This window comes from Heloderma suspectum, chromosome 2 (assembly GCF_057233095.1).
Source record: "Heloderma suspectum isolate Gila_16-S chromosome 2, 16-S_ref, whole genome shotgun sequence".
NCBI classification, from domain to species: domain Eukaryota; kingdom Metazoa; phylum Chordata; class Lepidosauria; order Squamata; family Helodermatidae; genus Heloderma; species Heloderma suspectum.
In genome coordinates this window covers 46447862-46473702 of record NC_139459.1, presented here as the reverse complement: position 1 = coordinate 46473702, position 25841 = coordinate 46447862, and the positions used below count along the sequence as shown (strand labels likewise).

General features: G+C 43.3%; 1 protein-coding gene across 2 annotated transcripts in view; it reads right to left on the bottom strand.

Moving 5' to 3' along the window:
• Positions 1-1118: 1118 nt before the first annotated feature.
• The window catches only part of ARSB (arylsulfatase B), a 102942-nt gene continuing 78219 nt past the window's right edge, over positions 1119-25841 (bottom strand). For both annotated transcript variants that reach the window (XM_084833400.1, XM_084833402.1), the window contains exons 7-8: positions 8849-8974; positions 1119-6605 (exon numbers count right to left, since the gene is read on the bottom strand). In XM_084833400.1, coding sequence (XP_084689526.1) covers positions 6340-6605; positions 8849-8974 — 392 coding nt within the window. In that variant the 3' untranslated portion in view covers positions 1119-6339. The remainder of the gene's footprint in view (positions 6606-8848; positions 8975-25841) is intronic.

Below are 25841 nucleotides of genomic sequence, written 5' to 3'. Positions count from 1 at the left end.
GGCATTTCCCTTCTGGTCTTGACTAAGATCCCTAGCCAACTGGGCTTGGTTGAGTAAGTTTGTACATAACCATTACATCTCATATCTTATCTAGCCACTGTTGCTTAGAAGGGTGATGGGGAGAGTTCCAGTTCTTAGCTATACATAGTTTAGTCACAGTGTATAGCACCTTAAGGAGGTCTTTGTGTAAGAAGCTGGATTCATCTTGATAGCTTGACAAAAGTCAGCAACTAAACACCCAAGCTGTTGCCCACTGAGGATTTCTCACCAAAGCTGGAGAAAGGTGCATATTTAGCTATAGTCCTGCTACCAGAATCTCCCAGTAGTTCAAGTGTGGCATCACACAAGGGTTACATACCACATACAGAGTCCCTTATGTTAAGCTTCCATTTGATTTGAATTAGCTGGCACAATAAGAAATGATGCCCAAATGGACTATCAGCTGTCCTATCCCAAGTTTACAGCTGGGCTGTTTTTACACCATAAACCTATTGGCCAAAAATGATTTCCTGTGGTTTCTGCCTAGGGACATTTGGTAAGCACAGCCAACTTCCATGAATGTTACTTCTGAGGCATTAACCCTGAACAGAAATATACTCCCCTTGTCAGATATCTTATGGACTGCAACCTTCAACCATTCCCCTATCCTTTTGTGTCATGCTCTCCTTCCCTGATTTCTGTCTCTTAGATTTTGAGCCTTAATCAAGGTCTGGTTTCTCTCTTTCTGTTTCAACATGTAAAGTGCTTCATCCCCACCCCACCCCTCCTGAAGTGCCGTATAAATAATAAAATTGTCAGCCTTTAGTTTTTATTTATTTATATTTAATACATGTATATATTTATATACATGTATTTATTTATTTATTTATTTATATTTAATACACCTTATTTCTTCCACCATAGAACTCATACATAGGATGGTTCTCAGGTGGAATATGTTTATATATTCAGTTTGATTGGCAGATCTATTACATTTTGAAAACAGTTATGTCTTTTAAAAAGGCACAACTCTTTTGCAATTATGCAGATCTTCAGAACTGGTTGCTAAAACTGACAAGAGGAAGCAAAATAATGCATGCCAAAGACAAGCCCAGCTCCGACATGCTGATTTAGTACTGTACGGGGGATTGTCGTATAACTCATAACTTTATAAAGAGCCTTCAGATATTTTAAGAATGAAAGGGACTATGCAAAAGGCAGGCCCATATTTTCATCATTGCCTTGGACGCCAACATTTATCCACAGTGCACGGTGGCTTTGCTAGCGTAGCGTATTGTGGTTTTTTTGAAGAGTATGTTCCGTACATCTAAATCTAGAATTTATCTTTGACTGTACTTATTCTATCTATAGCTTTGCAGACAAAACACAGCAGCTTTCTCTACCAGACAGAAGAAAGGGTAACACGCAGCTGGGAGTTCTTTTTTTTTTTTTTTAATGACTGCAGCAGATGGTCAGTTTTTACAACACTGGCAGGAGGCTTAGTCTTTCCAATATCAGCCCAACGATATTCCCACATTCACACACAGCATCCATAGAAGACCCCTACAAGTAACTGGTATGATGAAAATTGGATTCCTCTATAACGCACAGAGGCTAAGGCAGGGGTATAGAACCTGTGGGCCTGGGGGCCAAATTCAACCCTCCAAGGTTCCCCAGATGTCCATGTCCCTTTCCCCCCAACCACCAGTTGTTTGGTGGTTTCCCTGCTTTAGTGCAGCCTGGATGGCCAGATTGGAACCCCAGGTGGGTTTTAAGAGTAGCAATGATCTGACAGCATTCTTTCCCATCTGCTGTCATGGTGCATCACAAGGGCTTTATAGACATGTAACCATTTCCAAAGCACTTTATGATGTGGCATGGAGCTGTGGTGTATCTGGAGGGCCAGGAAAGGTTCAAATGCCTTAAGGGGCTTGAAGGGTTACACTCCCAAATAAGAGCATGCAATCCTTTCTAAAATCTGGAATGTAAGTATGCATTTATGTGAATAGCGAATAGCTAGAGGAGTTAAACAGATCTATAATAATTTGACTACCTTCCTACTTTTATTTCTCTCTCTCTGATGTGTGGTCATCATCAAGATGATGGGTAATATCCAATGCTGCCACAGAGCTAGTGCTAATAATGTTGTACTAGCATAAACCAATGCTAGTGCAATGTCATTAGCACTTGCTAAGTGAAGGTAAAAAGCAGCTATTTGCTGTCAAATTTGGGCCGCGCAGTTTGCTGCCAGATTTTGGCAGCAAATTCTCGCTATTTTCCCTTTGCATGGCAAGTGCTAATGATGGTGAGCTAGTGATGGTTTACACTAACACTGTGACAACACTGGACACAGCCTGATGTTTGCCAACTACAAACTACAAAGTTTACTAAAGGAGATATTTCAGTCCTAAGGAGAACCAAATTGCCCTGTTCCAACAAAGGAAATGCCTTCTGCACTTGTATCACTTGCTGGTTTAGGAATCGTGGGTGCAAAATGGATGCACATGGGCATAGTCAAATCAGGATGATGTATAGCATCACTCCATTGCTTTGAGTGGCATGTACAATTGATACATATTTAAGTTGGATTGTGGTGGCTGTCGTTTATACAATCCTATCTTATTCCAAACCCACTTTGAAAAAGCACAGAAGACAAGTTTTCCTGCTTATGTATAGAGAATACAACCTTTTTCCTTGCCTCAAAAGTTCTGAGTTTCACCTTTCTAAACAAATGATATCAACAAAATTATATGGAGCAAAAAACAAAACAAAAACAAAGTTAGGGTTTGACTTTTAATTTCAAAGTTTCAATTGTCCTTCAAGATCATTACTATGACCAGCAGAAAACACACTATTGGCAAAGCTCTCATGAATCAGAAAACGCTTTCAAAGACTACACAGGAACTCAGACACATTGGTTGTGTGACCTAATTAGCTAATAAAAAAAGTAGCACAATGCCATTTTCAACCTCATGGTAAACAGGAGTTTGAATCTGGGATCATTATTTTCCTGGAGAAGGGCTCAGAACAGCACTGAACATCTTCTGTGAAGTCTAAGAAGGAATAAAAGACATTAAAAAAACTGAACAAGTTGCCAAACACAATTTGATAACAGGTCTTACTGCGCTGATAGCCACAGCAGGATGAGTAAAAATATCACTTGTTTGTGCCTAATCTAATGCATTCTTCCTGTGAGTATTGCAAATCTGCAGATGTTGTTGCAGTATTTGGTAGTTGTTCCACAAGTCTTGCAAGAAAGGTGACTGGAGAATGTTGAGGATCATAGTGGCAGCAACCATGGGGGAATATGAAGCAGAAATGGGTTCCAGGAACTTTATCTTGATTGCCTCTGAAAATCAGGTAGTCTCCACATCTGATAGTTGAGACTGAGTTGGATCCAGGATCTGCCTTCCACAGGAAGAGACCTTCTGCAAGAGGAATGGCTCCATTCATGGAAGGTCCCTTTGCTCAACTTTTTGGGGTGCCACTCCCCCACACCACAGCTAACCCCATTCAGCAGGGTCTCTTTACTCTTTGTAGCATTTTCCGGGGACTAGAAGGGCTGCAGTGAAAGGAGGGGGGTGGGGACATCCATTTCCACCAGTGTGGTTGATCCAACTTAAATCTGGATCCAACCCCAGAGATATGAAGCTAAAATGGTACTCTCTATGTAGGATAGGCAAGATATTAATGAAACAAAGACAAATAATAGATACATTTTCTCTCTTAGGGTTTCCACTCAGCCTGTAGCTATCATGTTTTCCACCAGAAGTAACAAGACTGTCTGCAAGAAGAATTACAGGGGGAAAAGAAGTGGAGAAGTAGCAAAATTTCAGTTATACATTCAGATTGCAAAGTCTACTTTGCTACTTGCAGAATCTGGGATTTAGGCTGTAATCCTATACTCATTTACCTGGGCATAAATCCCACTGACCTCAGAGGTACTTAAGAACAAAGGCATATCTGGTTTGGCATCTTGTTTTCCACAATGGCCAACCAGATGCCAATGGGACTCCTGAAAGCAGGACATGAGCACAGTAGTCCTCTCTGGCTATTGTTTCCCCGCGACTGGTATTGAGGCAAGGTGCCTTTGATCTTGGAGGTAATATATAGCCATCATGTCCAGTAGCAACTGAGAGCTGTATCCTCCATGAATTTGTATAATCCCCTTTTAGAGCCTTTAAATCCCCTTTATGTTGTTGGCCTTCACCGCATCTTGTGATAGCAAATTCTTTTATCTGTCTTGTATCTCCCACCATTCAGCTTCATTTCATGACATTGGGGTCTTGTATTCTGAGAGAGAGAGATCTATCCACTGTCTCTGCTCTGTGCATAATTTTATAAACTTCTATCATGTTCTCCTTGATTGCTTTTCCCCCTTTAAAATGCTAAAGATTGTAATCTTTGTAACCTTTCCTCAAAGGGGAGCTTCTCGAGTTCTCTGATTATTTTAGATAACCCCTTTTTAACCTTTTCCAACTCTACAATATCCTTTTCAAAATGCAGCAACCAGAACTTACACAATATTCCAAGTGTGGTAACACCATAGATATGTATAAAGGTATTATAATACTGGCAGTTTTTAAAATCCCTTTCCTAGCGGTACCTAGCATGGAATTCACCTTTTCCGAAGCTGCTGCACACTCATTTGATGTTTTCATTGAGCTATCAGTTGACCCTTACCTGGTCAGTCACTACTCGCTGAGAACCCATCAGTGTATATGTGAAGTTAAGATTTCTTGCCCCAATGTGCATCACGTTGTACTTACTTATATTGAAAAACATTTCATATATTGGGTAAAATACAGTGTCGTGTGAACAAGTGACAGGACTTCCCCTTGCTCTCCTCCCTCCTGCAGCCCCTCAAGTACCTTCTAAAACTGCTCCAGAGAGTCCCTCAATCTTTCAGAGCAAATTTGACAGCACCCAGGGGGCTTCAGGGGGAGGGGGAAACTGCTCTGCCTGCATTTTCTGTTCCACTGGAGGTCAGTCAGGTTTGGATACCACCTATTATTACCCATTCATTTTTGGAGACATCCCTTTGTTATTTATAAACAAGTTAAAAAGTACCAGCCCCAATACAAATCCTTGGGAGACCCCCATTGTTTACATCCGTCTATTGTGAGAACTGTCATTTATTCCTACTCTCTGCGTCCTGTGTTTTAACCAGATACAGATCCATAAGAGGGCCTGTCCTCTTATCCCATGATTAAGTTTGCTCAGGAACCTTTGATAAAGGACTTTGTAAAAAGCCTTCTGAAAGTTTAAAGACTTCTGAGTAAACATGTATATGGCTTTGATCCAACGGTGTCTTTAAGCCAGCAGAAGGGAAACCGCTGGTGGAATGGATTTCAGCTCCCCCTTCATTCCTCCAAATCTGTTCTGGAGGGTTGAGGGACCATCCGGAGCAAATCTGGGGAGCATGCATAGGATGCAAGGGTGTGTGGGGGGAGAAGACTAGGAAGTTCCATTGTGTAAGCAGAAGTCCTGATGTGCGAGCGGAGCGCTATTGAATCCAAGCCTAGGATTGTACAGTTCATGTTGCAGAATTGAGACAATTTTGAAGTAGAGTTGATGTGTCCCTGGGTACCTGTTGAGTAGCAGGGAGGAGGTTGCACTCATGTAGATTTTGGAATGCTTCTATTAGACAGACTGAGAAGGTGAGTGTGAGAAAAGAGAATGCCAAGAGAATGCAACAACTCATTTCTTTCACCTTTTCTTTACAACTCTGTCAGCATCCAACAAAAGCCGGCTGCTGGCAAGTATAAAATCAAGCATTTGACTTCAAATGTGAAAGAATTTAGAAGGCTCTGCCCGCCCCTCCCCTCCAATGACTCAGAGCTCTTCAACTGAAATAATGTTTCCCAGCTGGCCAGCAATTTTGGGAAGGCGGCATTTTTTTAACCTCTGCTTCGGAGACATGTCCTGGACAAGAAACTAACGTCCAAATGGCCTAGTTATGATTCAAATAGAATTTCAAGCACAATCAAAAGTAAAACTGAATCCTCCCCTGCCCCAACTACTTTTGAGTCAAAGCTGAATCCAAACGACTGAAGGTGAAGCTACAGAAGTAAAACAAATGAGGTTAGAAGGAACTGTCTGTATCCCTGAATCTACAGCATCCTTCCCCAACCTGGTGCCTTCCAGATGTGCTGGACTCCTATTGTTGGGATTGCGGGAGCTGTAGTTCAACACATCTGAAGGGTGCCACATCAAAGGCTAGTCCACAGGCTAATTCCCATGGAACGTTTTAGTACATTTGCCTACGAGGACATATACATTTTATGTACACAAATGTAACATGGCAGTCAGCTTTACAGCTGCACTTTGGATATATCCTTCAGGCTGCTGTGGAGTTTTCTACATCCAAGGCCCCCATGCTCCAGTCGCTGCTGGGTCACATTGTGGATCATCATCAGGGTAGAACACAGGGATAGAGTTCTTATAGTAGTGCTGGAGACGTATGAGGAGCTTTTCCACAATGCCAGGATATTGTTCTGACAAATCATTTCTTTCCTCAGCATCAGCATCAATGTCATAGAGCCAAAGTTTCTTTGTTGGTGGGTCAGATGACAGAGCCTTCGACTCGTTGAATAAGGATGGTGGTGGAAACCAGTGACTGCAGCCTATAAGCAGGAACAGAGTGGACCAAAGAGTAGTTGGAGCAGCATTAGCCTGGTAATTTGTTTCCAGCATGTTCACAGATCTGGCTTGTTTAATTTTAGAAAATTAGAATTGAACTTGCCACCTGGAATGTGGTTTTCTATTGAGATCTGCCAACTGAACAAGATAATACTAGGCCCTATGAAGAGGAATTAGACATTAATATGAATAAGAAGGGTTCCTGATATAAAATGTATGAAGGTTTGTCTGCAACAGAAATGCTTGGCTGCAGTTCATTGCTTTTTGTTTGCTTAGATTTTTCCACTGTCTCTTATTGCGTCTCATTTATTCCTGAATTGCTTTTACACATTTGCAGAACACACACATAAAGATCAGCAGAGGAACTACGAGTGACAAGGCAGGGACAAACCGTATCATTCAAGGTGGAAGATAAGGAAGGGGGTGAAATGAGTTTAGTTCACAGTTTAATATGAACCAAATTAATTCGCATTTCCCAAACAAATACATGAAATGGAATGCAATTATCCTTCAATTTCCACACTACTCTGCATTTTGTAATGCACTTCTCCGATCAAAAAATGCATACAGCAGGGAAAATTGCATACAAAAAGGGGAAGTATTAGGGAATAGTGCTTGCAAAAATGCATGTGTTGGGGGAAATTACATACCAAGAAAGCATATGAATTTTTGTGTGGACTTTAAAAAAAAATCACATTCACAAACTTATGCGGAAAGAGGACAGAATAAACTTGTGCCTGAGAAAAATATGAATGTTACAGAAAGTGTAACAGATTTGTTCATCCCTAGATTAGTACCTCAAAGTCCACCTTCTCTTGCATCAACCGTCACAGGAGTTAAGCTCTTCCACTGAAGACCTTCTCAGAGTGCTACCACCATCAGAAATGAAGTGGGTGGTAACAAGAGAGAGCACTTTTTAATCAGTGGCACCTAGTTATGGAATTCCCACCCCAGGGAAGTCCGTCCTGCACATATATTGTTGTCTTTTAAGCACCAGGTTAAGACATTTTTATTCTCTTAGGCATTTTAAATGAAATGAATTTTTTAGATCTGATGGAAAAAGAAGCTATATTTTAAACACTGCAATTGAGCCATCCATTCTGCTGTCTGATTTGGTTTTGAAGTTGTGATGAATTTGAAAAGCCCTTTTGAGATTCTTAAATATTCTTTTAATTATATAATGGTATTTTCTTGTAATTTCTTATTGGAAACTGCCCTGGGATATATTTGAATTGAAAGGTAATATACAAATACCTTCAATAAATAAATAAAGCACAAATCTACAATTAAATTTACATATGGGTAATTATAGACTAGCTCAGTGCTTGAACAGTAAGCTGGAGTTCCTACTAGCAAGTAAACTTTCTTGCAGGCATGCCCTTGCTACTTCAATTGGCAAATTTTAAGACAATGCTTGGTATTGTATCTACACAGATATTACATGTGGGAAGGTTAATCCCACTTAAATAAAAAACTTACTTTTTCTGGTAGAAGTGGCCTACCACCCAGGAAGAGTTCACATTGCATTCACCTGTGTAAAGTGTGTAAGTTATTACAGGAAAGCTTGTACAGTCATCCCTTACTTTAAGAATGAGGGGGCAGGAACACTGATAATCTCTACCAGTAAATTAGCTCTTTCTTCAATCTCTGGATAGCATCAATTGCTATCAAAATCAGTATAGTAGAGTGAATGGTTCACAAATTAGATACAGAAACTACTGGTAAGGGCAATATGGGGAACCTGAGGATGGGAGGAATTGGTACGGATAAATCTGTCCATTTAAGTTTTCTCTGTTTCTGAGTTTGCAGTTTTAATTTTGTTCCAACCAGTTTCCACATCAGTTTGTGACTTTAAAATAAAAGTCCACACAAAAATTTGTATGCATTTTGGTACACATTTTTCTAATACATACATTTTTGAATCCAATCTTCCTTACTGTATGAAGTGTTTTGCAAGCCATTTTCCTTAATGTAATACTGTTTTGTATGGGTTTTTTCCCCACAAATATACACATTTTTATGTGCACTTTTTCCTAACATACACATTTTTGTACATATTTTTTGTTCAGAGAACTGCATCGCAAAAAAATTGGACAAGTGTGAATACTGATAGATAATTGCATTCTGGTTTGCATATTGATTCGAGAACACGAATTTGGTACATTCTTATCAAAATGCAAACCATATAAAATTCTCCCCCACCCATAGGGAGGAAACAAAAAAATACCTGGATTGCCTGTGAGTAGTTTCCATCTTCCATGTCGAATTGCAGCATGTACAGAGGTATTGAAAATGGAATCTGCCCATGAAAAATAATTACTCTGCAGCAAAGTCCTGTGGCTGCTATACGCACCTAAATTGGAACAGAAGACTAGCGTTATATCCATTGTGCAGTCATACTGTTTGTGTTTAGAATACAATTAGCTGGCAGCCTATGTCTAGTCCTGGGAATCTATTATGCATTTTGTAAGAAACACCTAGACTATGGTTATAAATCTACCAGGAGAAAGACAGAAAGATCATTTAGAGAGTTCTGAAACCAGTTTGGAAGATATTCCATACAAACATACATGTTTCTCCAACCTCTAAAAAAACAGTTATGCATGCTTGCAGATAGTGCTGATTAGCTAACATCATCTTAGGCTATAACCAAGACATCTCTTCCCATGATTCCCAGAGCAGTTTTGTTAATGTTTTAAACATTTTCCTGATTTTTTTTTTAAGGTGAAGGATGAACATTTAAATGGATGTGTGTGAGAAGCATAAAAAAATAAAATAAAAACTTGGGCTCTGGGCAGCATGCCTGAAATATAGCGGGTGGGCAAGACTAATGGCTGACCCAGCATTTGACTTGATAGAATATATGACTGCCACCTGCAAACCAAGGAGGAAACAGAGCTCACACTGTGGCTAAACACACTGAGGGACTCCTCTGTGAGTATTACATCTTGAGTTTATTCTTTAGGGGCCATTTGTATCCATGTGTGTGCATATATACACGCGCATGTGCGCGCGCGCACACACACACACATTTGGGCTCTGATTTCTTATTAATACAGAGGCCTATTCTACAGCAATATTATACAAACATGAAGATTTCAGATGCTTCCAACATGATAACAATTAGTCCCAAATTCAGATCCAGTTTAGATAGGATTTTGTTTCACATCTGTTCATCAATTTTGTATCATACATGGATCGGAATGACAAATAGTTAGATGTGTGGGGAAGTTCATTCTAGATGGTCTTAACTCGTGCCTAACAAAAGACATGGGTAGCTTTCTGTTCAGGCAAAGTTGTCATATACTGGACCATATATTAGCACTGCTAAACAAAATGATGAAAGAATTAAAACCACTGATATGGACTGGATCATAATTAACCCTTATGCTCAGTATACTGTAGGTGTAGGATCCTGCCAAATGGAAATCCCTGATATTGTGTGACTATTATTTATTGATTTGATTTGTATCCTGCCTTTCTACCAAAAAATGGCACAATTACAGGCACAATTAAAATAGCTTAAAACAACACATTAAAACAAAATAAAAACATAACAATTACCAAAAAAAAGGAGAGAAAAAATTAAAACAGCATCCAACAGACCCACGTAGAAGCCAAAGGCCTTCTTGAATAAAGTGCTTTGCCTGCAAGTGGAAGGACAATGGAGAGGGAGCAAACACAATTCCACAGTCTGGGAGCAGATACTGAAAAGGCCCTCTCTTGGGTCACCACTAAATGTGCCTCTTAAGACAGCAGTCTCAAAAGAAGGGCCTCTCCAGAAGGTCTTAAAAGATTTGGACAGGCTCATATGGGAGAAGGTGGTTTTTCAGTTATCCTGGTCCCAAGCCATACAGGGCTTTATAGGTCATAACCAGCACTTTGTATTCTGCCCAGAAACAGACCAGTAGCCAATAAAGCTGCTGTAACAGGGGAGTTGCATACTCCCTGTAACTGGCCCTGGTCAACAGTCTGGCCACAGCATTCTGGACCAGCTGAAGTTTCTGAACAGTTTTCGAAGGCAGCCCCATGTACAGCACATTACAATAGTCCAAACAGGATGTAACTAAGGCATGCATGACTGTGGCCAGATCAGATATCTGTAGGAACAGGTGCAGTTAGCACACAAGTCTCAGCTGTACAAATGTACTCTTGGCGACCGCCAAGACCTGGGCATCCAGGTTCAGAGCCGAGTACAAGACTACAGACAAACTGCGAGCCTGAGCCTTCAGGGAGAATGTAACCCCATCTAGCACAGGCCCATTCCCTGATCTGCCTTTCAACTTTTTTTTTATTTATTATATTTTTATTCCGCCCCATAGCCAAAGCTCTCTGAGTAGTTTACAACGATTAAAAACAATAAAAATACAACTCGCAAAATTTAAAAACATAAACATACAAAAGACAATATATACAGAGAAAACATATATCTAAAAACAACTTTGAATAATCAGCAATCATAAAAACAAATCCAGGATTGATTAAAAACTCTCATCACATGCTGCCAAATGCCTTCAAAAAGAGAAAGGTCTTGATCTGGTGCCAAAAAGAAAGCAACGTTGGCGCCAGGCAGGCCTCGTCAGGGAGATCATTCCACAGTTGGGGGGGAGGGGCACCACTGAGAAGGCCCTCTCCTTTGTTGCTGTCTTCCGAGCTTCCCTTGGAGGAGGCACCTAGAGGAGGACCTTAGATGCTGAGCATAACGTACAGGTACGTTCATGTCAAGAGAGATGCTCCATCAGGTATTACAGTCCTGAGCAGTGTAAGGCTTTATAGGTTAAAACCAGCACCTTGCATCGAGCACAGAAACATACAGGCAGCCAGTGCAAACGGGGCAGAGTCACAGAATCATAGAATCACAGAATAGTAGGGTTGGAAGGGGCCTACAAGACCATCAGGTCCAACCCCCTGCTCAATGCAGGAATCCAAGTCAGAGCATCCCCGACAGATGGCTGTCCAGCCTCATCTTGAATGCCTCCAGTGTGGGAGAGCCCACTACTTCCCTAGGTCATTGGTTCCATTGTCGTATTGCTCTAAGAGTCAGGAAGTTTTTCCTGATGTTCAGCCGGAATCTGGCCTCCTGTAACTTGAGCCCATTATTCCGTGTCCTGCATTCTGGGATGATCGAGAAGAGATGCTGGCCTTCCTCTCTGTGACAACCTTTCAAGTACTTGAAGAGCATGATCATATCTCCCCTCAGTCTTCTCTTCTCAAGGCTACATGCCCAGTTCTTTCAGTCTCTCTTCATAGGGCTTTGTTTCCAGTTCCCTGATCATCTTTGTTGCCCTCCTCCTCCAGCTTGTCTGCATCCTTCTTAAAGTGTGGTGCCCAGAACTGGACAGGTACTTCAGTTGAGGCCTAACCAGTGCAGAGTAGAGGGGAACTAGTACTTCCCGGGATTTGGAAGCTAGCTAGCTATTTATTTATTTATTTAATTTCTATGCCGCCCAATAGCCGAAGCTCTCTGGGCGGTTTACAAAAATTAAAACCAAACAGCACACAATAAAGCAATTTAAAATATGTAGAACATTAAAACCACAATATAACAATACAACCACAATAAAACCTAGCAGCAGTGCAGGAGTTTAAAATACAGATTTAAAACAGCAAAGCTAAATGTTTAGGAAGCTAAAATGCCTGGGAAAATAAAAAGGTCTTCACCTGGCGCCGAAAGGAATACAATGTAGGTGCCAGGCGAACCTCACTAGGGAGCTCATTCCAGAGCCAGGGTGCCACAGCAGAAAAAGCCCTCCTCCTAGTAGCCACCCGCCTCACTTCCTTTGGCAGGGGCTCACGGAGAAGGGCCGCTGACGATGATCTTAAGGTCCGGGCAGGCACGTATGGGAGGAGGCGATCCTTCAGATAACCTGGCCCCAAGCCGTTAAGGGCTTTAAATGTTAATACCAGCACTTTGAATCGGGCCCAGAAATGGACTGGCAGCCAGTGCAGCTGGAAAAGTACTGGCGTAATATGAGCTCACAGGCCAGTCCCTGTTAACAATCTTGCTGCCCTATTTTGGACCAGCTGAAGTTTCCGGACCTTTTTCAAAGGCAGCCCCATGTATAACGCATTGCAGTAATCCAGACGAGAAGTTATCAGAGCATGGATAACTGTAGCTAGGCTATCTCTGTCCAGATAAGGGTGTAGTTAGTATACCAGCCTAAGCTGATAAGAAGTGCTCCGTGCCATTGAGTTCACCTGTGCCTCAAGTGACAGTTCTGGATCCAAGAGCATTCCCAAACTACGAACGTGATCCTTTAGGGGGAGTGCAACCCCCTCCAGAACAAGTTGAATATCACCTAGCCAGGCAGACGAACCACCCACTAGCAGTACCTCTGTCTTGTCTGGATTGAGTTTCAGTTTACTGGCCCTCATCCAGTCCATTACCGTGCCCAGGCACTGATTCAGAACAGCCACTGCCTCACCTGGTTTTGATGAGAAAGAGAGGTAGAGCTGGGTGTCATCCGCATATTGATGGCACCTCAGCCCACACCTCCGGATAACCTCCCCCAGCAGTTTCATGTAGATGTTAAACAGCATAGGGGATAAAATAGAGCCCTGTGGAAGCCCATGGCACAATTGCCATGGCACAGAGCAATAATCCCCCAGCACCACCTTCTGGAATTGGCCATCCAAGTAGGAGTGGAACCACTGTAGTGCAGTGCCTCCAACTCCCAACCCAGATAACCTATCCAGAAGGATACCATGGTCGATGGTATCGAAAGCCACTGAGAGGTCCAGAAGAATCAACAGAGTCGCACTCCCCCTGTCCCTCTCCCGGCAGAGGTCATCCCACAGGGCGACCAAAGCAGTTTCCGTTCCAAAACCAGGCCTGAAGCCTGATTGAAATGGATCTAGATAATCCGTTTCATTCAACAGTGCCTGGAGCTGTCCTAAAACCACCCACTCAAGCACCTTGCCCAGGAAGGGGATGTTGGCCACTGGCCTATAATTATTAACATTCTCTGGGTCCAGTTTAGGCTTGTTCAGGAGTGGTCTAATTACCGCCTCTTTTAAAGCGGCAGGCACCACTCCCTCTCTCAAGGAGGAATTTACAACCTCCTGGACCCAACCGGATATCCCCTCCTTGTTTGATTTAATAAGCCATGAAGGGCAAGGGTCAAGCACACAAGTGGTCGATCGGACTTGGCCAAGCACCTTGTCCGCACCCTCAAGCCTCAGTAACTGAAACTCATCCAATAAAACTGAACCAGACGGTGCTCTGAACGCCTCTACCAATGAAACTGCATTAATCGTCGTGTCCAATTCATGACGAATCTGAGTGACTTTATCTTCAAAGTGCCGTGCAAACTCGTCACAGCGTGCTACCGAGGGTTCCACCGTCTCTCTCCCTGGCCCAGAATGTAACAGGCCGTGAACCACTTGGAAAATCTCCGCTGGACGACACTGAGAAGATGCAATGCTGGTGGAAAAGAACTGCCTCTTTGCCACCCTCACCGCCACAGAGTAGGCTTGATAGTGGGCTCTTACCAGTGTTCGGTCAGACTCAGCACGAGTTTTCCTCCACCTGCGTTCTAGCCGTCTCCCCTCTGGCTTCATTGCCCTCAGCTCAGGTGTATACCAAGGAGCTGGCCGGGCTCTGCTCAGAGGGAGAGGGTGCTTGGGCGCGATCGTGTCAACCGCCCGAGTCATCTCTGCATTCCACAGAGTGACCTGGGCTTCGACAGGAACTCCAGCCATACCAGCAGGAAAATCCCCCAGAGCCCTCTGGAATCCATCAGAATCCATTAATCTCCGGGGGCAGACCATTTTGATAGGTCCCCCACCCTTGCAGAGGGGGAAGGCTGCCAGGAGTCTAAACCTCAGCAGGAAGTGATCTGACCATGACAAAGTGACAGATGTTAATTCCTCCACTTTCAGATCACCATCCTCCTGCCCAGTCGAGAAAACCAGATCAAGCGTGTGTCCTTTTATATGCGTTGGGCTGATGACATGTTGGGACAGCCCCATGGTTGTCATGGCGGCCATGAAGTCCTGAGCCGCCCCGGATACAGCGGCCTCGGCATGGAGGTTGAGATCCCCCAGGACCATCATCCCAGGGGTCCTCAACACCAAGTCCGAGACCACCTCCGTCAGCTCAGGCAGGGAGTCTGATGAGCAGTGGGGTGGGCGGTACACCAACAGAATCCCTAATCTGTCCCGGGTATCCAACACAAAGTACAAACACTCAAGATCTGCACTCGAATGAGCAGGAAGCCTAGAGAGGGAGATTGAATTCCTATAGACCATGGCAACCCCCCCTCCCCGACCCTCAAGTCGATGCTGGTGCTGCACCGAGTACCTAGGAGGGCACAGCTGGGAGAGAGTGACCCCTCCCAGTTCCCTCATCCAGGTCTCAGTAATACATACCAGGTCAGCCCCCTCATCCACAATCAAATCATGGATGAAGGAGATTTTATTTTGGGCCGACCTGGCATTCAGCAGCAGCACCACCAGACCTGAGGGCAAACTGGTAAGGCTGCCAGGAACCATCAGGTTGGGGGAAGAACCAGAAGAGGGGACAGCTGTAAGGTGTCTAGCCCGGGTTCTCCTCAGCTGGCCTGTTAATCCCCCAATGCCACACCTTCCCCTGCCCGTGACCACAGTTATAGTGGCACCTCCCCGACCCCCTGAGTTGCTCAATAGTCCTCCCAGGCACATATTAAAATGTTAGGATATAAAAATGTTCAACAGTGTAAAGGAACATAAAAGATAAAAGAGAACAGCAGCTAAGAAGGAGCAGATAAAGTCCACGTTTGCCCCTTTCTCCCTCGTCTTTAAAGCTGCTGCCCTCTGCTGCTGCTATTTGCTGCTGGTATCTGTGGCTGCTGGTGTCTCTGGAGAGGCAGATGGATGAGTCTTCAGGTCCTGTTCCATGCGACTCCAAGTGTGACGCTAAGTGCGCACTCAGCAGCGCACTTGGTGCGACGCCGAGGCACATGCCGAGGTGCTGCCTCTGGCAGCCCCGCCTTAAGTACCTGTTTGGCAGGGGCAGAAGCAGGCTCAGGATCCACCTGGTGCAGCTGCTGGCTGGTCCTCCTTCCCACAGGCTCCTTCCCAATAGCGTCCTCTACTCACTGCAGGTTAAAAACAGAGTCCCACTGGTATGGAAGTCAGTCTTATATGATCAAACCTTCTGGTTCCCGTTATCAGTTTGGCCACTGCATTTTGCACGAGCTGCAGCTTCTGAACCATCTTCAAAGGTAGCCCCATGTACAGCACTTTGCAGTAATCTAACTTGGAGGTTACTAGAGCATAGGCAGCTGAAGCCAGCTTATCCTTGTCCAGATAAGGGCATAGCTGGGCCACCAATCGAAGCTGGTAGAAGGCATTCCATGCCACTGAAGCCACCTGTGCCTCAACAGACAGAGATGGTTCTAGGAGAACCCCCATGCTACGAACCTGCTCCTTCAGGGGGAGTGTAATCCCATCCAGAACAGGCTGAGCACCTTCCATCCACAACTGAGCCTTTTATTGTCACAGCACTCGCCCAAGGCCACTGTCAAGACCTGGTGTCAGGGATCAGCTCTGTTGGGCAGTTGCTGATGGCCCCAGCCTCAGGAAGGACCACCTTTGACCCTGCCTCTGACCCAAACCTACAGCCACTCAGGCCTGGTGGTGGTCCTCTTAGCACTACTCCGCCTCATGCTGGGGGCTATGACTGGCACCCACAATTCAACTGATCCACAGTGGCTCTGGGGCAAGTGCCAACAGCAGGACTTGCCAGTTAGGCTGATTTTTTTCGGTGCTGCTGTACCACCCAGCCCTGTCTGGGTATCAGGGAGGAGAACTGACCATGCTGTGGATAGGCCCAGGAGCCCCACCATGTCTGATACTGGCTCTGAACCCTGGGATGGAAATTAGCTGTATTTTTCAAGTCTAAACAACTAGCTCAGCCTTCCCCAAACTGATGCCCTCCACATGTTTTGGACTGCAACTCCCATCATCCTTGACCACTGGCCATGCTGGCTAGGACTGATGGGAGCTGTAGTCCAAAACATCTAAAGGGCACCAGGTTGGGAAAGGCAGAACTAGCTCTATCTTGGAGGCCTAAAACATCACTGAGATAAAGCCTGTTTGTGTAAGGTGCGTATACATGTGAATGGTGTGTGTTTACATGATAGTTGCAGGCAATGCCCCCTCTCTAGAATGAGTAGAAGCTCTTAGGAAGCCCTTGTGCATGCAGGCTTACCCTTCTTTGCCTGCACTCTGGTAGAACAGAAAGCAAGCCTGATCATCAGTGATGTGTGCGGCCTGAGAACATGGATCAGCCTTTAATCTGGGCCTGCCAATAATGTAAATATTATAATGAACATGCGTTCCCAAGCTTCCAGACGAATAAGATGGATGCAACCTGGGCTAACCACAATCCTATGAATCTGCTAGAAAAATGCACAAACAAGCCACAGTTTATACCATTCTTTCTATGGTATCCTTTCCAGTCTCACAAAGTAATTATTATTATTAATTATTAGGAATATTGCTATCCCACCTTTCTAGTTCAAAGGCAGCTTATGAAAGAAATATAAAACTAACAAAAAACTACTAAAATATGCAAAAGCAGTAGATAAAACTACAACAAACCAGCCAAACTATAAAACAAAATGTGGTAAGCCAGCCCTGCTGTGTTTGGGGTCCCTCCTGCTCATTTGCTGAGTGAGACCCTGGGAAGTGTAGCTCTCCTGTGATAGGAAGTTCCAAAGAGTGTGTGATCTTCCAAAGAGTCTGGGACTCTGAGCTACAACTGAGAAACAGTGTAGGCTGGTGGGTCTGCTGTCAGTGGGGCAGTGAATCCATTCTGGGTTTCAGTCAGAAGCAGTCAGAATTCTAAAGGAGCTATTCAAGATGCTTCTCACCTTGGATAGCTCCTTTAGAATTCTGACTGAAACCTGGAGCAGATTCACCACCCCACTGACATCGGAGGCACCAGCCTCCACTGCTGAGAAAGCCATCTCACATGTTCCCACCAAACACATCTTGGATTGGGGCCAGATACGTAAAAGGGCCTCTCCTAATAATAACCTTCAAGTCTTGGCAGTCCATCATTCAGGAGAAGATGGTCTTTCAGGTATCCTAGTCCTAAGTCATGTAGGGCATTAAAAGAACCTTGTAAATAAGGCCAAAAAAGTTACTAGCTTCCAAAACAAAACAAATGAACAACTTCACCAGCCTATTGTGTGCTCGCAGAGGAGGGACAGAAGACTCCAACCCTCCTGCAACCGCCCATTGCATTGCTCCCTTCCTCTTGCAGCTTGCTTGGTTTCTATGATGGATGCAAAAGAGGGACACAATGCTTTGTTCCTCCTCCATCAGCCTGCTCACTTGCCTGCATGCAATTCCTTGTTGCCTATGGAGACCAGTCAAATGCATAAATACAAAGCAGGATTAAATGATATAACTTAACCTTAGCAGTTATACAGCACTTCAGGTTGCTCAAAACCTCATCTATATTATCTCAGTAACCCTTACAACAGCTGTGTAAGGTAGGTCGTCAGTATCACCATCACCATCATCCCATATTACATTAAGAGGGCTGATGTTATGAGAGGGTGCTTTGCCTAAGGCTAATGCAGGATGGGTTGAGGTTTCCTCCTACTTTCTGACAATAGGTAATGCATCTGTACCCTTAACTATACATGCAGTGTTTTATTAGGTGGTGAGTGAAGTCATTTATGAAGAAAAGGTCCTTTTTGAGAAGTACTAGTGATTAAACGTTTCCATGAGATTTGATGTGCTCTCTTAGAACAGGCACTTTCCCACACTGTTTATAACTGTAAAATAAGCCAGTCCAGTCCACTCTAAACTTCCAGGGTAAATTATGCTGGTTTATGTTTTTCCTTGATCTCTGTAAATTTCATTATACTTCTACCAGTTTTGCTGCTCCTCTTTCAACATGGGACAGGAATGAAAGGAAAAGATTGCCAGACACAAGCTGACTTAGAAAATCCTGAGGTAAAGCACTGCACATGGTATTTATTATCTGGGCCAGAAAATCCAAATCTTTCATCATTTTGTGTACATTCCATATGACTTATTCCAAATTCATTCAAACTTTTTGATTTTCAATTTACAAAAGCAAACATCACAGACAATATACTGTGGCCATAATTTATTTTTAAGAAGTTTCATGACATCCGATATCTATTTTTGTGTGGAAGTACAAGACAGAGAAAAAAGAAACACGAATCAGAGTTTCAAGCTAGTTAACTAGAAACAAATGAATTAAAATCATAACCCCTTTGGCCTAACCATTCACCCCTAACTGTAACAAAGTCTAAGTACAGGTAACTATATTTCTTACCCTTTCTTCCCTCATAAGAACTTAAGAAGAGCCCACACAAAGAAGTCTCCTCTTACAGGGTGGGGATACACTGCAGCATTGTGTTGCAGTTGCAACTTGTTATGGCAAATACCCCTTGATAGACCTGTCCTCCATGAATTTGTATAATCCCCATTTTAAAGGCATCTAAGCCCACGGCCATCACCACATCCTGCAGCAGTGAGTTCCATCAACTAATGATGGGTTCTTTTGTCTGATCTGAATCTATTGCCAATTGATTTCATTGGGTGGCCCAAATTTTAACATTATGGGAGAGAGAGAAAGAGAGAAAAGTGGTCTCTTTCCCCTTACCATGCTTAATTGAATAAACCTCTATCATGTCCCCCACTAAGCTCCCATCCTCCACTTGTTCTGACTCCCTGGCTCTTGAAATTATATTATTAAGATCCTTTGATACAGGGTTTTGCCTTTTTCAGCAGGTTACTCTGCTTATGCTATGCAGGCAGCCAGAACCTCAGGCCAACCCATTGTGTGCAGTGCTGGCTCCAGGTTTTGGAGGGCCATTGGGCAAGATACCCTTCATGGGCCCCTTCCCACAGTGAGTCTACCTTCTCACCACTATTGTCACCAGTTGCTACTGCTTAAGAAGAGCCATGCTGGATCAGGGTCCATCTAGTCCAGCATTCTGTTTACACAGTGGCCAACCAGCTGTCGACCAGGAACCCATAAGCAGGGCACGAGCGCAACAGCACCCTCCAACCCATGTTCCCCAGCAACTGGTGTACATAGGCTCACTGCCTCTGGTGCTGGAGGTAGCACATAGCCATCAAGACTAGAAGCCTTGATAGCCTTTTCCTCCAGGAATTTTTCCAACCCGCTTTTAAAGCTTGTTATCCTCTTTCTCATCATCACTAGCGCTTGCTTGCTTGGCAGGCAGGGAGCCAGTGACCAAATAGGCAGTGGCATCTGCTGCTCCTCCTTCTCATCACCACCATTGTCTGGGCCAGGTGAGAGGCAGGTGAACAAGCAGGTTGTGATGAAGAGGACCAGCTACTCCAGTGTGCTTTTGTCACAGGCCATTGACAGGTGCCCAATCATGCTTAGCCTTGATGCTGGTTCTGCCGGAATGTATAAATGTATACCATCCACTGTATGTATAAATGAATAACTAAATAGCTATTTTTTTCAATTGTACATACCAACCTTAAATAATAAAAAGATTGGGTTACAATCCTATACAGACATACTTGGAGTAAGCCCCATTAAAAGGCAGCGGGGCTTACTTACAAGTAGACATGTATGAGACTGCACTGTACACTGCAGATGAAAGAACGGCTTTCAGTAGAGATTTAAAAATGTAACGGCGATTGCAGTTCTGTACAACTGGATGGGTAACACAGTAACAACACTTTTATTGAGGGCCCATTATTTATATTTCTTATGCTCATTCACTCCTTCAATTAAAGCTCCAGTAATAAGCATCATTGGCAGAACCATAAAGAGATGAGATATAAATAGTCAGTATATGTATTAAAAAAAAACCAGGAAAACAAACCAAATACATTCATTCTTAAGACTGTGATTAAGATGATGAGAGAGAACCATTCTGAGAAGGTTTTTTCCCCATGGCAAGTGATCAGAGAGTACATAGCTTTGGTGTAACACAGTATTTAGTGAAAACCCTGCCACAAATGTTGAGGCATTCTATATTCCAGTGTACTTGTGGTCTTCAGTGCCAAGGCGCAGGCAGTACAATTTGGGGCCTGGAAAGAAATTGTGGAGGAGACCAAAACCATGTAAATGTAATACTTCATTTGGAAGCAGAGCCATGTCCAATCACTTATTCCAAAAAGCTTGTCACATGAGCTTAGTTTCCACAGGCAATCTTTTTTGCTTGCCACCCTTCACTGACCACGAGCAAAAATGAAAGTCTTTGCTAGCAGTGTGGAAGATTATTACATGATTGCGACTGCCAATGTATTATGACTGACAAAACAGCGTTATTCATTGGCAACATCTGTTCTTCTTGCTGTCTGCTCAGCAGTCATGCCTACGGAACTGGCCCAGAGAAGCCACAACACATGAGCCACCTGCATAACACCTGAGCCATTAATCTTAGAGACAATTCTTACAACCTCCTTTGGGTGCTTACAGTGGGGAATGTTTGGGGGATTTGTGACTGGACACAGTCACATTACCTCTGTATACCCCCATATTTGGGAAACTGGTGAGTTATCCCATGCTGGCAAACGTTGCATGAGATTGTTTTGAGAAGAAGCGTATTAATACACCATCCCTTGTTTGCAGACCAATCAGGACTACAAAACCCATTCAAGATTTTAGGTTGATTAGCCAGCTTGAAACCAGGGGTGGTCCACATGTGGCCAGCAGGCATCACAAGGCCCCTGTGGCCTTTTTTTTTTTTTTAGCCCCCACTGCTGCTGCTGAACTTGCCACTGCCTCCAAAGCTTTTCTTGGAGGCAGTGGCTGCACTCAACCTGGGGAGCTGCCCGAAGACAACCAGGACCCCAAGTGAGATGAGGAGGACTGGCCAAAGTCCTCAAGCCACCATCGCTGGCTTACTCCATGGTGGGTTGGTCCCAGTGCTGGGCTTCTTCTTTCCTCATACACACACAATCATACCAGCAGGAGGAGCAACTAACAGTCCTCTTCCTCCTCCTTTTCCTCATGCACACAGAGAGAGCGAGAAAGAGAGGAAACTCAGCAAGATGGGATGGGGTAGTGCTCCCACTCAGATATGTCACTAATGCTAAAAATTATCCATGGATCAATGCCTTCTTTTGGGGGGGTGCGCACGCACATTAAAATAAAATTCAAGTAGAAGTGAGGGTTCCGTTCTGATTGTAGGATGCAATTCATGCTTATTTCTCAGTAGAAGTATTAATTTGGCTTTGTTGGATGGCATTCCTGTTTACTTCAGAGTAACTCAGACTGAATGGTGGGTGACTTCTGTATTTGAAAGTGTAAATCTGAGATGATATTCTTGTGACCTAAGCATACTTACCTGGGAGTAAGTCAAATGAATTAAATGGTACTTATTTCTGAGTAGACATGCATAGGATTGTGTTATGCTTTTCAGAGTGCCAAGTGTCCCTGACTTGTGGTTGCAGGCAGTACTACAATCTTAAAATAGACAGGAAATCACTGTCTGCTCCCACCTGCTTTGGCTCTAGTTTCCAGGCCTTCATTCTAGTTTCTAGTTAATCCCCTAGTTTCCATGCCCTACTGTAAGTGAACCTGTAAGTAAGCCTACGCATGTGTACCTGAAAGATCTGCATATTGCTTCCCCATTTATCTCTGCCTCCCCTTTCCTCCCTTCCTCTGTTTACCCTCTGCCAAGCTTTAGATTGTACACTCCTTGGGGCAGGGACCTGTCCTCTTGTACTGGAAGCAGGGCTAAACCACATTGGCAGGAGTTCTTAAGAAGCTCCTAAGACACCACAAAGGGTTCCTTGAGGAAATAAATACAGACATGGATCTATCCATGAAATATAGGAAGGCATTTTGCTGCTTTAGATGCCTGAGGTTGGGAAGCCCAAAATTCCTTATGCAGATTCTGAGTGTAGTGAATAGAATACAACCATTTTACATTTGATATAATCCGTATGAAAGAAGAGGTGCTTTGGGCCTGAAGAATAAGAAGCTGCATTACTTTCAAAAGCGCTACAGACCTTTATGGAGGACATGCATATCACACACTTTCAGATATGGAGCTACATTATTTCCTCCCCCACCCTGCTGCCCCGGATTTCTTTTTAAAGCTTAGAAGCATACATTTTGTTCTTTTGCATATGGAAATCTAACCAATAACAGGAGGTATGTACAGGGTAAAAAAAATTAAATACATTGTTCCATTGGCTAATTAGAAACATTCAAATGTGGTACTTATTTAAGACCCAATTAATGTAAATAAAAAGCCTTGCACGTACATAGGAGCAGAGGAGAGGAACAACCAGCTCGGAATGGTTTATTTTTCAGAAAGCAGCTCATTAACATAAAAAATCAAACATTTTATAGAGGATCTCTCTCACTGCACCCTTCCCCCAGTACTATAACTTCCATGCAAGGGAAGCGGTCCGTTAGAAGTATTCGGCCTTTCCCTTCCATGGTGCACCATACCAAGGGCCTACTTCAACCTTAGCGGTACTGAATTGTTAGCCACCACAGGAACACAATTCATTTGAACAAATGAAACTGCCTTATACCAAGTCAGACCCTGGTTCCATTTAGCTCAGCATTGTCTACTACACTGAATGGCAGCAGTGTTCCAGGGTTTCAGGCAAGAATCCTTCCCAGCCCTACCTGGTGGTGCCTGTGATTGAACCTGGGATCTCCTGCATGCAAAGCATGCACATTACCACTGAGCTATACGCCCTCCTACAACTCCTCATAGGTGCAACCACTTATGACTAGGAATGAGAGAACCAGTGATTTTCACCTCGAAGCTCAGTTTACCTCATTTCCATTCCTAATTGCAAACTTTTTTTTTTTAGTGGGAAAAGTGTGCATTTTTGAAGGGTGGACCCAAATGCACCCCCCTCTCCATAAAGCATGAAAATGCACATTTCCCCCCAATGCATATTGTTAAAGTGCACATTTTTCCTAATGTGCACATTTTTCAAACGCACATGCAAGCTTGGAAACAGGCGGTCATGTCTGGGTGTGCGAATGGGGCAAATTCTGGTCCAAAACAAAATTCTCATACATCCCGCCTATGACTCAAGGAATGCATATATGGTTCTTATGGTTTTCATGAAGCCCTAAAAGCAATTTGCTAGGAGCAAGCTTATTCTCTATATTACCTTTATTGCATTTTGGCTCAGCGTTTTGGTTGGGTCACCAAAACCTTGATAGTTTGAGCTGTATGCTTCATACCGATAAGGAAGGAATATTGGGATTGTGTAGGAAGAGTCCTATGTTTTGATTTGGGGAGGACACTGAGTCTATGCAGCTGAGTGCTTTTTATACTTGCCATGATTATGATTATTATTTTTAAAAGAAGCAAAATGAGAATTGGAACTGGTAAACTAATCCCTTTGCATCTTTAACTGCATCCCACAAAGAAGTGGCCCTCACCCTTTGCTTTGGCATAATTCATCACTTGTCATGCCACGTCCTTTTGCTTCCTTATTGAGTTTGCTGGCACACTTGATAAGGGCAAACTTTTCTTCTTTTTTCTTTCTGTTTTTGATCTCCTTTAGCTATGCCAGACACGTATTCCTTCTTCAAATTTTATTCTGTTCTAAGGTTTGTAGCTTCTGGGTTTTTCAGTATCAACACCATCCTTTTGTTATCCAACATCTATTTTCTCCTTTTATTCCTTTATTCAGTAAATGTTTCAACCTTAGCCTTCTGTATTGCTTTGGTAATATAGTTGCACTACAATTTAGGGGCTAAGCAAGTTCAAAATTTGAAACATTACACAGTTGCTATTCTTAAATCAAACTTAATCACTGACTTTGTCTTGGCAGTTCACAAGTTCATATTCATCTGTGCAGGAAATTATTAAATAGCTTTGTGGTAACTGACATAAAGTTTCCACTTCTGGCTGCAACAGTTCTCACTTTAGGGACAGTGCCTGCCCTATCATTAGGCAGAGTGATTTTGGATAACAGGAAAGGACAGCAAATTGTTAGTTATTTGATTTATTATTATTGTATTTTTTTTACTCCCAGGGAGAAATGCTTGTGGGATTTTCTGTCTCAGGTGCCAAAATAACTTGGTCAGCCTTGGGTACTAGGCACCTCGACTTTGGGAGGGGTGTGTGTGCCATTTGCTGCTTCACCTCAGGCGGCAAAACATCTTGTGTTGGCCCTGCTGAAGGAACATAAAGCAGAGCGTGTTTAGGCAACTGAAGCTGGTGGGAGGGCTGATATGATGAGAGCTGGTTTCTAATATATATGGGACTCAAGCCATGAGGTTTTGCCTTAGGCATATTCATACTAAATGTCTAGTGATACCACTTCCCTGCTTATATTTTAAATTACTCAGAGACAGTGGCTGGAGGAGGGGCAGGAAAATGGTGCTCCCTTTGGAATCTATTGCATAAATCAACTGTGTTGCCTTTCCTCTTGGGAAGACTGGCCCTCCAGTGCTTGCATCACAGTTTTTATGTCTGCCTTCAAAGTAGTCAAAAGACTATAATGGATTTTTTTTTAAAGCAAATTAAAGCAGCCCAAGAAGCACTGTACAATCTTCACTGTATCATACACTCTTCCCAAATATCGGTGACCCAAGGAGTATTTCCCAAAAAGAATGCTTTAAAACTCATGGTCCCATGACCATCTGGGCTCTAAGATGTGTTTGCTGTCACAGATATCCTCAACAGAAACACAGTTCTGCTGAAACATTTAAAAACTAAAAGGAAAGGGTGTGTGTTTTTTTTAAGTTGTGCTTGTAAAATAATTGCTTCCAGAATGTTTCCACTCATTAGTTCAAGATTTCAGTAGTGCTCTGCCAACAATGGTTTTCCTGTTCCAGTTACATCTGTACAAAAGGATGGAATATTCATCCTTTATTCCCCCTTCTCGTATGTCTAATACACTTCTTAAAATAAGTTTTAAAAACTTGAGTAGACCAAGAGTCTATTCAGACATGCTATTTCTGATGTAATACTGTCCTCTTGTGGGACTGTACCACTTCAGAGATTGTGTTAAGTGGTACAGTCCCACAGGTGGATGAGTGGGGTGGGTGGGTCGTTTATCTAAAAGAACTGTTGTATCAAAATTTGCTGGCTAGCAAGCGGTGAAGATGCTTTGACTTAGATTCCTGCACTGAGCAGAGGGTTGGACTCCATGGTCTTATAGGCCCCTTCCAACCCTACTATTCTATGATTCTAAGATATAAGGGAGAAAGCTTCTAGCCCTGCCTTTGCCCTGAGATATTAACTTTCCGAGTGCAGGAGGATTTTAACATGTGG